Here is a 12904-nt window from a genome sequence, read left to right as displayed (position 1 = left end):
TATCTAGTGTAGAGCTGAAGATCTTTGCCCGACCCCGACGGGACCGGGCTTAATTTATATCATATTACACGGGCTCGTGCCGGGCTCGGGCTTGCGCGGTAAATGAGCGTTCATTGGATGTGTTTCGTTCAGCGCGAGAAAGATGCGAAAATAGATGCTGAGGAGTTTAAATGGAGGCTTGCCTCTGTCAATTACGTTTTGATCGCACCAGCAACTAAAGCCAAGTCTGAGGTGTGGAAAAGTCTTGACCATGTTTATAATGAGAATAATGAGCCAGTGGGTTATAATGCTGGACGCACCATCAGTGAGCGCAGGAACGCGCTGAAGACATCTACAGTGGATTCAATCATTTTCCTCCACAAAAACATGTCTGCTTAGCCTAATATCTGTGAGTAATGGTTTTTCAAATGATAACAAAACATTAATTGAGTCTTAAATGCATAATGTAGACAGAGTAGGCTATATAGGCCAGGGATTCCCAAAGTGTGGTGCGCGCACCCCCAGGGGTACGCGAGCTGCCACCAGGGGGTGCGCGAGAGGAAAAATGTAATGGCGGTCTGTTTTTTTTAAGTGGGATTTTTCTATACAATAAAAAACATGAACAGTAAACATTTCCTTTGTAATCGCTTTAATTTTAAATAAAAAACTATAATTTATTAGTTTTCGATGGACTGTTCTTCTTTTATGTACTGCAGGCTAGGCTATATGCGTGCCAACTCGTTTCATTCATTCCATAATATATATTATAAATATGCTTAACTGGCTGAAATCAGAGAAACTGTCAAGTCGGACATCTTATGATAAAGTTGTTAGTAGGAGGAGAGGGGCCAAGAGAGAGTGAGGATTTGGAGGCAACAGAGACAAGAATAGAGAAAGAAAATGAGCGAAGAAAAAATCTTGAGGAAATCTCTCTCTCGCTGCAGGCTGAGCGACTTTTGCGCTGCACTTGAAAAGTTCCAGATGCATACTCTTTTATTTTATGTTTGAGCCTATGCTCTTTGCAACTTAATTATGTTGTGGATCGTGTGTAGGCTAATTTTATTGTCGCTCTTGAAAAGTTTCAGATTGATCCTCGTTTTTATTTATTTGATCTATTTCGGAGCTTATTCCCTTTAATGATGTGGATCATTTGTAACTTCATTGCAATTTAATTCAATGTACTGTCCTTCTAATTTCCATAACCGTTGTGTTATAGTGGTTCTCAACCTTTTTTTCCACTAGGCCGCACTATGATCCAAGTCCAAGTGCAAGCGGATTGCACAGGTTCGAGTAGCAATGGGCTTCTTCACACTGCCTCCACATGTGCAATTGTGCTTTTGAAGCCTATTGTCCACGCGCACCTGTTCGCGCGGTCATAAAAAATGGGAGGTACGCGTTCCTCCTCTCAGAGCCTCTGCACACACTCTCCAATGACGATGTTTACGTCACGCCTACCTAGCGGACTCCCCGCGGACGCGGAAAGTTTAAAATAGGCTAAAGATGCAGTCTGTAAGACGCGCACGGGAGCATGACTTGACGTGACATTGCAGAAAATGTGCGTTCACAAATGTAGCCTATGTTGATCCAAATATGGAAAGCACTTTCGAATTTAACAATATGAGGTTCTCTCCAGAGATGTTTTGCCACATTTCTTCAATTAAGGATGATTGCTACGTAATATATGGTGTTCCCATTTGCCTGAACTTCTTCAAGTAAGTTGCGGGGCAAACCAAAAATCCAGCACTCTCCTTATTCACTACTGATACTGCGACTATTATTTTTTCTACGTGTTCATTCGCTGGCCTTTTTCACATTTCTGTTTTTTTCTCCCTTAAAAAATAATTTGTCCATTCTGATGCTCAATTTTACCGAACTAATGGCTGTTGATGGCTATTTGAATTGAATTCTGCCAAAGTGGGCGCTTGTATGTGTTCGTTAAATGCGTAATGTTATGTGAGTAGGTCTGCTTATGTCTGAAAATAATATATGAAACACAAAATAATTTAACATAAGAAATATAAGCTATAACCTAATGTTTTTTAAGTAAATGTTTAAATTAATGTAAAAAAAAAAAAATTGTAAAACTGAAAAAAAAATAATAATTGTGTTCAGCATGGTGGGACGCATTTGAATTCGTGGCAATGTTTCTTTTACGTGGCTGAAAATAACCATGCTTTCTGTTACTGAGCCTGTGTCTGTCACTCGTCCTCTTAAAAGTGGAAGCTTGTGCGTAGCTTTGTTGCATTATATTGAAACTTTGTTGATGTTTTAATTGTCATGCGTGTTCTGGTTATTTGCGCAAGATTAAACATGACTCTTTATATGGCGATAAAAAACAGCTTTGTTGCATTTTTTTTTAAAGTGGGCATTGGGGGTGCGCCAACCCAGTTGGGACATAGAAGGGGGTGCGCAGGAAAAAAAGTTTGGGAACCGCTGATATAGGCTAATGTTGGCATTATTCTTTTATTAAATTTCAGCTGCTGGCGAAGCAAATGCGGCAGAGCCTTTATCTTAATTTCGTTATAGCCAAATACCCATCTTAAATTTAAAATTTATCTTAATAATTTTTTTTAAGAAAGACTCGTTTTTATTGGGGTGTTGGCCTATTTATATGCTAAATGAGTCTATACCTAGGGCTATTTAGAGTGCTGAGATGTTACGATGTTACAGAGGACTTATTTTATTTCTTTGTTCAAACTTCCAAGTGGTCTATTACATTAGTCATGTATAAATTATGTTAAAACATGTATAAATGACTCATTCTTGACAAAAGGCAAAAGAGCTGCATGCGTGGGCACATTTGAATAATGTCGGGCTGTAAACGGGTTTGGGCTTTAAAAAAGCTGTCAATCAAAATTTACTTGTCGGGCTCGGGCCGAAATCTGTCGGGCTCGGGTCCTGTCGGGCCTAACTTTTAAGGCCCGATCACAGCTCTATAATCTAGTCTCCGATTTACAAACGCCGTGGGCGCACCGCTTCACCATCTTGCTTGGAGTCAAAGTTTGTCGGAACTGCCTCACATAGTAACGGTTGCTATGATGTGTGATTGGACATTGGCCGTTTTGGGGGAGGGGCCGGCGAAAGGCTAATTGAAGTATAGTAAAAGACTCCTGTGAAATTCATTTCACCACAGATGACATCATGCAGGCAAGGTAACAGTAATTAGCATTCAACCTAATGATTAATAAATTACTACTTATCTAGACACTAAAACCACAGTATTTAAAGTCATTTTAAACCCAAACAAACAAACAAGCTGAAGTGACACGATCCTAAATAATGATCCAAATATTAACAAACATTACTGGTTCCCCTTACTCAAATCTACAAATTTTGAAACCAAGAGCCCTTTCTGTGAAAATAGCAGTGTTGAATGAGTCAGAGTCTAATGAAGCCCTTGGTTTCAAACATGTCTTGACCTGATTCGCAACAAACAGCCAGAAACCAGGTGCCTTTCAAAAAAACAAAAAAAATTACAATTCCCAGCAAAAAGGATGACTGCCAGGATGAAGCAGTGAATGATCTCCATTTACGCCCCCACAATGCCTGATGTAAGATGCTTATTACTTCAAACAAACAAAAAAAGAGACATAACCCTTTCTTACATCTGAAACTCACAACAACCTCTTGTTGCTCCACATCATCATTCCTCCAGAAAGAACCACACCATCATTTCACTTGCCTACTCATCTGTTTTACCTTCCACAGCCTTTAATTACGTAAAAACTATAGCAGTGCATACACCAATCTCACGTGGATTCCAAAAATGTGTGATTGTCTAAGCAAAGTGCTGCCAGGATCCTCAGCAGGATGTAAGAAGCCATTTCAAGACCATCATCGCAGCAAATAAATCCATGACACAAGGCTCTTGTGTCAAGGATCTGTAAACAAACGCCTTGTCACTATGGAGACACGCTGATCAAACATGTTTTTTTTCATACCTGCTGTTCTCCCTGTGCTCTGCGAGCATCCCTTGTTGTTACCGACGCAATTTCGATCCAAAGATTGCTAAGAGAAATAAACGTTGGTGATCTGTGCCGTGCCGACTAGGAAAAAGAGAGAAGGCAGAGCATTTATAGGACGCTGTTGGAGCGAGCGCCGATTTACGCTATTCACTGGCACTGCCAGGAGACCTGTGCACCAGAGAGCCAAGCAGCCTGCAGGGACTGGCACAGCTGATCCTCCCTGTCACCAGCTCTACCATGTGGCTTTATCATGGGGGGGTGACCAGTGTCAGACCAGGAGATACCAAATCAGCAGAACAGGGGGATCCGTCGATAACAGTTAAAGAGCAGATGGTTATGAAATTATTTAAAAAAAAATTAAATAACTAAAATCGATCAATAGATCAGGGTTATAATGCTCTAGTCCACATAGGAGAGAGCTCTGGATATCCTGAAAAGGGGAAGTCAGTTATCTGATTCAGAGGATATACACACTGTGTACTGAAGACCGAAATAACACAAACAGACTATCCAACATCTACAGTCCAGTACAGACACGAGACACCACCGTAGATTCAAAAAGAGGCTATTTTCAAATAGATAAAACAATAATACCACAAACAGAGAAAATTAGTAACAGCCTAAAGAAATAAAGATCAAAACCAGCTCATGATGTCATCAATTAAGAGAATCAATCCTCAAAAAGCACAGTTGATGCTCGACCAGGTGACTTGTTTTTACTGGCACTGAATCATGAGGGAAAATAATTCTGTTAACTTCTTTGCATATAATGTGAGTCAAGTTTTTTAACAACGGCATTTAGGCAACACTAGCTTGAAGTATTATGTAAAATACCACGTGTGTAATGTGTGACCTATGTTGTGTGCTGATTCACTGCTCACTCCACATTGAGCACATGACAAAAAACACTTCCCACAATGTCTCAGTATGCACATACAGAAATGTAAAGTAGTGAATAGGTGAATAGATTCCAGTGTAATTAAATATTCAGATGAATCTGATTAGTCATACTGGAGATCTCTACATTTTGTAATAAATGCTTTTCACCCATGTTTAATATGAAAACAAGGCTATGTCCACATTATACCAACAGCATTGTATAAAATGTGTTTTATACTTGAAAACAACTGCACAGAAACTGCTCATGAGGTAAATCGAGTTGAATAAAATTCCAGAGCATCAACTCCTTTTCACTGTGTTTACTTTTACCAAACGTCCTGTAGCACTGGGAAAGTGGTGCATAAACTTCCCTTTCCACTTACTGTAAAGCGATATATTGGTGTACACTTGCTTCCCATGCCAAACTGAACATTATTGCATACTGCTAATCTGACTTAAAATGGTAAAACCCTGGAAAGTCCACTGCAAGAGACAATATCAAGCAATAAACCCTCATAATTTCACATACACTTCAGTGGCTACATGCTAGTCTACATGCTTCCTAAATTGCCTAGGCTAAGTTTTAAACATAAAGTGAACAGAACCGAGACACACGCATAAAGAAAAAGGAGAAAATAAATAAGTAAAAATAAATAAATAAATAAATAAAAATAACAGGTTTGCGAAAGAGCTCGACCAACAACAAATATAAGTCAAACAATATTTAAAAGGAAAGATAGGATTATAAAAAAAGGATTATAGCCTCTAAACAGGTGCAATTTAAGTCATGTGTGACTGATATGGCTGCAAGCCAATATTATGATGGCTCTGGGATAAAAGCACCGGTTCAATGACTTGCACAATACATATGGGTGGATTGTTTATACAATAAAACAACAATCACAGACAATCTCTCATTTTATTCACATCTCTGCATACCCTCACTAAAACACAATACAAATTAAATGGCATATAAACTAGCACCCTGGAGGTGTCCAGGCCACACACCGCTGTCCATGAGTCCATGACCTCTAACCTGACGCAGCGGCCCAGCACTTCACCATCTCACCGTGTCCCAATAAATCACAACTCATGACATTACTGGAATTAGCTGCAACCTTAATGAGTGTCCATGTCTAATGCTATTCACTGTTTGGCTAGTCATAGATAGATGGATAGACAGACAGAGAAACAGAAATAATATTCATAATTTCAGTAAAATCCTGTTGATTACGATTACACTTCAATGAAACGTCTACCTTGTGAGGGACAAACCGAATGAAAGAAACAAGCAACTGATCCAATGGGGGGGAATTATGTAAATTAGCAGCCAGTCTTTTCACAAAATAAACACAGAAAGGTAAGAAACCTACGTTATACACAATACACGCAATTTATAAAATATAAACCCCATAACTGTTACATTAGAATAAAAGTAATAACCATGTAAAATAAATAGATGAAAATGAAAATGACACAAGCAAGGAGTTCAGTAACATAAGACGGACTATTCGGAATTATATTACTATGTTATATTATATTATAATATATTTATTATATTATGTTGGGATGTTTGTAAACGGACAGGAACCACAAGTAAATTCAGTAATGTTACAGTCGTGGATGAGTCGATATCTTCAGTGACGTTGCAAGCTTTCAGATAATAACAGCTCACCAGACATCGCTTAAATAACCTCAAAATAAGGAATAATAATCACGCATATGAATAACGCGAGGTCTATAATAATAAGGATCGTATTTGTGAATTGTCTCCACATGAATGATTATTCGCCTGCAGCTAACAGGCTAGCGGAGCTAGCCCCGGCTACACACAGCCGATACATGCCGAACTGTGTTTCATTTTCACAAAACTGGAATGCATATAATATAATTTATATAAAGCGAATAACATCCTGACATTTCTAGACAGATGTAAAAACGGTTAAAGGGAGCTGTATTTTGAAGGAATGAAGCCAGCGCCAGTAGGCAGAGTGTATGTATTTTGCGTGTATGTCTCCAGTGTATCCGCATATCCATGAGAACTCACCAGACCAGCCGATGTCTTCAAGCTTCACTGAGAGCCGCTCTAAAGAGATCCCCTTGCGCTCTTCCCATCCATGTTTCACGGTTGATGCTAGTGCTTTCTAAAGCGGTTGCTGTTTCTGTTAGATCAGCTAGCTAGTGGCCATATTTAATCCTCGACATCCCAAACAACACTGACTCGAGCTCGTCCCAGCTCCAGGTCTGCTTCATCTCAGCGGTGTGGGAGACGCTGCCTCACAGGGCTCGCTGTAGCGCTTGGATTACACGGGAAGCAGCGACACCTGCTGGTCATAACAATTCAGTTGCACTTTTCGGTTTGAGGATCGTTTTTGCCTCTGGTCAGCAATCAAGGTAATAATCCAAAGTCAGTCTGGCAGTATTTATAGTCGTGTTTAATGTACTTGACTGCCACAGCAGTAAAAGAAGAAAGGAATGTAAATTTTACATGATTATGATGTGGATGTTACAGTTCCTGTGCAATCAATATATAAATCTATTCAATAATTATACATGTATGTATATTTAATATTTAATTCTATTATTATTATTTTTTTCAGGTTTATTTTAGTTCACTGAATTATACTCCTAAAATAAATGTTTTAAGCATATTCATCCACATAAATGTGCAGTTTACTGTGAGGTGAATATTCAATGTTTCAGTCTCAGCACCCATATATGAACATTATTGTGTTCTTGGTGGCAACATTTCATTCTAATAAAGACAAAAGCAGACATAAAATAATATTTTATGCACAGCCGAAGCTTATGTTATTTACTCAACTGTGAATATTTAACAAACAAATAATTCAGTAATTAGGACACAAAAAGAAACAATTATGTATTATTTTAATAAATATATTAAGGAAACATTTACACAAGTTATAGAAATGCAAAGTAAGAATTTCTCCATCCATATTACATTATATTTATATTTATTTATTAGTTGTCTTAATTGGAACAATCTCTTCTTTTTTTCATTTTTTTTACATTTAATTAAACATTAACAGAATTTATTAACAGATAACAAGCACAGAGATTGTTTTCTTTCATCTTTCCAACTTATATAATGGGTTATTGAACACATTTTTGATTGAAAAGTAAACATTTCAGAAGAAATCATTAGAAACTTGAACCTGTAAACTTACAGTAAACACATAAATAACATATAATAAGTGACTGGCATAATGTAAAATTATATTAGTAATTAATTGAATGAATAATATTAATCAGCATAACCTTTTACTGTACTCCTGTTTAATACAACCATAAACTCTATAACTTCATGCCAATGGTTTTTCTGAAAATGCAATTAGGTGGTTTAGTTCACACTTGCATAATAGAAAACAGTGTGTAGCATTATATGGGATAAATAAAAAATTTTGGTTCAACAAAGAGGTGTACCCCAAGGTTCAATATTAGGACCACTTCTTTATTATTTGTATTATTTATATTTAATTCCTTACATTTATATAGTGCTTTTCTAGGCACTCAAAGCGCTTTACATTGTTGGGGGTATCTCCTCATCCACCACCAGTGTGCAGCATCCACCTGGATGATGCGATCATGGCAGCCATAGTGTGCCAGAACGCCCACTACACACCAGCTTACTGGTGGAGAGGAGACAGAATGATGAAGCCAATCAGCAGATATGGGGATTGTTAGGAGGCCATGATGGTCAAGGCCAATGGGCAAATTTAGCCAGGATGCCGAGGTCACACCTCTACTCTTTTCGAAAGACATCCTGGGATTTTTAATGACCACAGAGAGTCAGGACCTCGGTTTAACATCTCATCCGAAGGACGGTGTCCCCATCACTACACAGGGGCGCTAGGACCCACACAGACCACAGTAGAGCACCCCCTGCAGGCCTAACTAGCACCTCTTCCAGCAGCGACCTAGTTTTCCTAGGAGGTCTCCCATCCAGGTACTGACCAGGCTCAGTCCTGCTTAGCTTCAGTGGGAAACCAGTCTTGGGCTCCAGGGTGATATGGCTGCTAGCCATGTATAATGAATAATGCACTCAAATGGCCATCTTTGCACGCAAGACTACATATCCTTCGGCTTCAATTTCTTTTCAAATGTATTTATTTTAATTATCCTAGTTATTTACGACAATATTTTGTAAAATTTTCTTCAAACTATCAGGTTAGACATTCTATTTTTAATTTATTTTTTTTTTGTTTCTTGTGTCAGAAAAACAATTGGTAAAAGAGCTTTTATGTTTAAAGCCCCAATTGACTGGAATAATTTACCTGCTGATATTTATATTGCTGATATAAATAATTACATCATTTAAGATGTTTAAGCAAACTTTGTTTTCATATTTTTGGTTTGTACATGTTATTATTGAAAATGTTGCTGTTTTTCTTTTTTTTATAAATGTTCTTATTTTATATTGTAATTGGATATCATTGATCAGTGTATTTTGTATTAGGCTTTGTTGTATATTTGCAACTAGTTATTTAAATTTTGTGGTGCCCCTTTTTTATTTATTTTTTTATTTATTTATTTTTTTAATTATTATTATTATTATTTTGTTTATGGATGTATTGTTAATTTGTGTTTTGTTTTGTTATTTTGTTGTGATTGTGAGGTGTTGTGTTTTGGGACACCCTCGAAAACTAAATGTGACATCTCAAGGGGTTAATCCTAATAAATAAATTCAAATATATGGTTATAGTGCCTGTCTGGAGCCATAAGGTCAGTGACCATCTCTGTCACCAAAAAGACATCCCGATAGAAAGGGCTGTGAGGAGCTCAGAGAAATTCCCTGATGATTCCATCGGAACTATGATGTCATTGGTTCCATGGAGCAAAGCCACTGGAGGAACTCTGCATGAAAACCATTGCAAATGATAAAGCACAAAGAGCTTCTTTCAACAGCCTCACTGTATTCTGCATCTCTCTGTACCCCACTAGTGACCTTTACTTGGTAAATTACGTTTGTAATTTAACAAATTGGCCAGTAATGGCACTACAGTAGCAAACAGATGAAAATATTGACCTTTTATCACAGTAACATCTTATTTAAACAATTTAATACAATGAAACAAATCAGCTGCTTCAGCTGTTGTATACTGACAATATGTGAATAAAAATAACAATAACGTTTCAACTGATCCTCATTCAGTTTCACGAGTAATGATGTTGGTCAATTATAATCAAAGTTCTCCATACTATTTATAGCTTTGTGCATAGCTGATACATATTCAATGTCCCACATTTTCTCATGCTTATAAATGATCCATTACACTGTAAATGCCAATCAAACCTGTTACAAAAAAAAAAAAAATAATAATAATAATAATAATAATAATAAATTACAACATGAACGAAAACCAAGTTTTTACCAAGAACCAGTTACATAAAAAAGGAAACCACTATGCTAAATTATAAACAAACATAGTATAATAACCACATATAATAAACATGGCACACTGATTTACCTATGATTTCTTTAATGGCAGATACAAGATCTCTCTGTATGTTGGTCTCAATGAACAGCTCTTCTGCACTGTTCACCAGAAACAGTCTGGAAAGGGCACACAGATGAGCCCCTGCTGAATGACCTATTATTATTATGTTGCCCTGGATGAAAAAAGTGAACACTTACAAAATAAGATGTGGAAAATAAAAACTACCATTCAAAAGTCTGGGAGAAAGAAGTCTCTTATGATCTTTTATGCTTTTAGGCTCACAAAAACATGCTATTCTAATAAGCTGTTTTGGGGCTCAAGAAACTTTTCTTATTATGATCAGTTGAAAATGGTTGTTGCTGAAATGCAGAAAGAGACAGAACATCATATAAGAACAGCATTTATTTAAAATATAGATAGATATTTGCCATTTTTAAGTCTAACAGACAGCAAATGGAACGGTCTCCTGATCCCTAGCACCTCCATACTCAAACACAACCACCGGTACACCAGCAGTATCAGAATGGCCAATGATTGGTGAATAATATAAATCTAATTTGTTCCTTAGTTGACCAAGGTTATGCCCTAAGAAAGGACAGAATCACAATCAAATACTATAGAATAATAATATTCTGAGTGCTTACTCATTTTAATGCTACAATACATTTTAGTAATACAAAGAATTATTATTGTACTAAATTTAACAGTAGCTGTTTCTTTAAAAAACTCTATCTCTGTTTCTCTGTACTGCATAGCATACTGTGCACCCTATGGCTAAGGTAACCACATTAACAGGATTTTAAAAATATAACTAACTTTCGAATAGTGCTTGTTATTTTTGTCATTACTAACTGTACCACAGTTTCCTCTAAAAGTACAGTTTGCCATCCTGCAGATATTTCAGCATCTCTAGCACGGCTCTTGTAAGGCAGTATATGCACCTGCAGGGAGTGCAAGAAACATCTGACTCGTGAACGAGTCAGTCTATTGTTCGTTATCTGGCTCGGCTCGGTGTTCATCTTCAGTTCTCTCTTCACAGCAGTTCAGTCAGTGTCCTGTTTGAGTAAATGAATTACTCCGGGATATTGGTTTGTTTGAACTCAGAGGGAGTGTCAGCCGCATTAAAAAAGTTAACAGCTTAAGTCATTTGTGGATTAATGCGTATTAGAGATGTGAACCGTTTAAAACGATTCAGTTCGATTTGGTGAACTGAATGATTCGTTCGTGAACCGGATATCCAGACTGCTTTGTTTTGAACTCTCTCACACAACAGACACGGAAGAGAAGACAATGCCGAATAAAGTCGTTGTTTTTGCTATTTTTGGACCGAAATGTTTTTTTGATGCTTCAAAAAATTCTAACCGACCCTCTGATGTCACATGGACTACTTTGATGATGTTTTTCTTACCTTTCTGGACATGGACAGTATACCGTACACACAGCTTCAATGGAGGGATTGAGAGCTCTCGGACTAAATCTAAAATATCTTAAACTGTGTTCCAAAGATAAACGGAGGTCTTATGGGTTTGGAACAACATGAGGGTAAGTTATTAATTACATAATTTTGCTATCTGGGTGAACTAACCCTTTAATAAACTAAGATCGTAGAAGATTGTATTTATTTTAAACTAAATGATGTATTGTTTTCATTTTCGTGTTCAAATATAGTTCTGTGGCTAACACCACCACCAAAATGATTCCATCCCAGCTAACAAAAAATATTTAATACATCTTGTGTTACCTGGGATACCAGTGTCCCGTATGTCCAGTTAGATGCATTCAGTGCATCAACTTCCTGACAATTTCTACTAGCATGTATACGTTTTTTAGAATTAAAGGTTGTTCAGTTATAGTACAGTTTACCTCAGAACATAAACCACTCTAGCGGCGATAAGTTTTTCATTAGTTTGAGTGCTTGTCATTTAAAATTATGTTCCTGCTTATGTCCAGTCAACACACGTATATTATAGTTATTAAATGGGTCATATGATGCTTTTTTTTAAAGATCATTATTTTGTTTATTTAGAGTAATAGAATATGTTGACATGCTTTAATGTAAAAAAAAAACACATTATTTTTCAAATACTGTACATTATTGTAGGTCCTCTATGCCCCGCCTCTCTCAAACACGTAATTTTCTACAAAGTGCCTCCTTCCGACAAGCGCAGTCTTTTCTGATTGGCCAACTTCACCAGTGCATTGTGATTGGCAAAAACACTGCAAGCACTCATCGGAAATGTTTCACCCCTTTCCATAATCGCTGGCTACATCTTTCAAAATAAATGTAGACAGTTAATAATGTCCTTAGTTTTACCACAGAGTCACGTGACAGACACAGTGATGAAGCTTGTACGTGTTTGCAGTACACAAGACATGGTTAAGACAGCTGACTCCACTGTGTGACCCTCTTTCTCTCTCTCTCTCTCTCTCTCTCTCTCTCTCTCTCTCTCTCTCTCTCTTACACACACACATACACACACACACACACACACAAAACTTATAACAAAACATACTTACAGTAGCTGGTTCAGAAGCGCCAGATTATCCGTAGCAAAGTCTGAATCATCTCCTCTCCTAGATTCACGAAACGGTCGTCCATAAAATGTGCTGTTATTGTAAGTA

At 37.3% G+C, this 12904-nt stretch overlaps 1 protein-coding gene and 1 pseudogene across 5 annotated transcripts in view; both read right to left on the bottom strand.

The window, feature by feature from the left end:
- The window catches only part of wdfy3 (WD repeat and FYVE domain containing 3), an 82499-nt gene extending 75428 nt beyond the window's left edge, over positions 1 to 7071 (bottom strand). For 4 of the 5 annotated variants that reach the window (XM_059550349.1, XM_059550351.1, XM_059550350.1 and 1 more), the window contains exon 1: positions 3921 to 4107. In XM_059550349.1, coding sequence (XP_059406332.1) covers positions 3921 to 3949 — 29 coding nt within the window. In that variant the 5' untranslated portion in view covers positions 3950 to 4107. Of the gene's footprint in view, positions 1 to 3920; positions 4108 to 6870 lie in introns of those variants that run through there. The other variant, XM_059550352.1, reaches the window with a different exon arrangement.
- Positions 7072 to 8092: 1021 nt separating this feature from the next.
- On the bottom strand, positions 8093 to 11170 carry LOC132140501 (uncharacterized; annotated as a pseudogene).
- Positions 11171 to 12904: the final 1734 nt, after the last annotated feature.

Source organism: Carassius carassius, chromosome 5 (genome assembly GCF_963082965.1).
Source record: "Carassius carassius chromosome 5, fCarCar2.1, whole genome shotgun sequence".
NCBI lineage: Eukaryota > Metazoa > Chordata > Actinopteri > Cypriniformes > Cyprinidae > Carassius > Carassius carassius.
The sequence above is the reverse complement of the archived record's forward strand: the minus strand, read 5'-3'. Positions and strand labels throughout refer to the sequence as shown.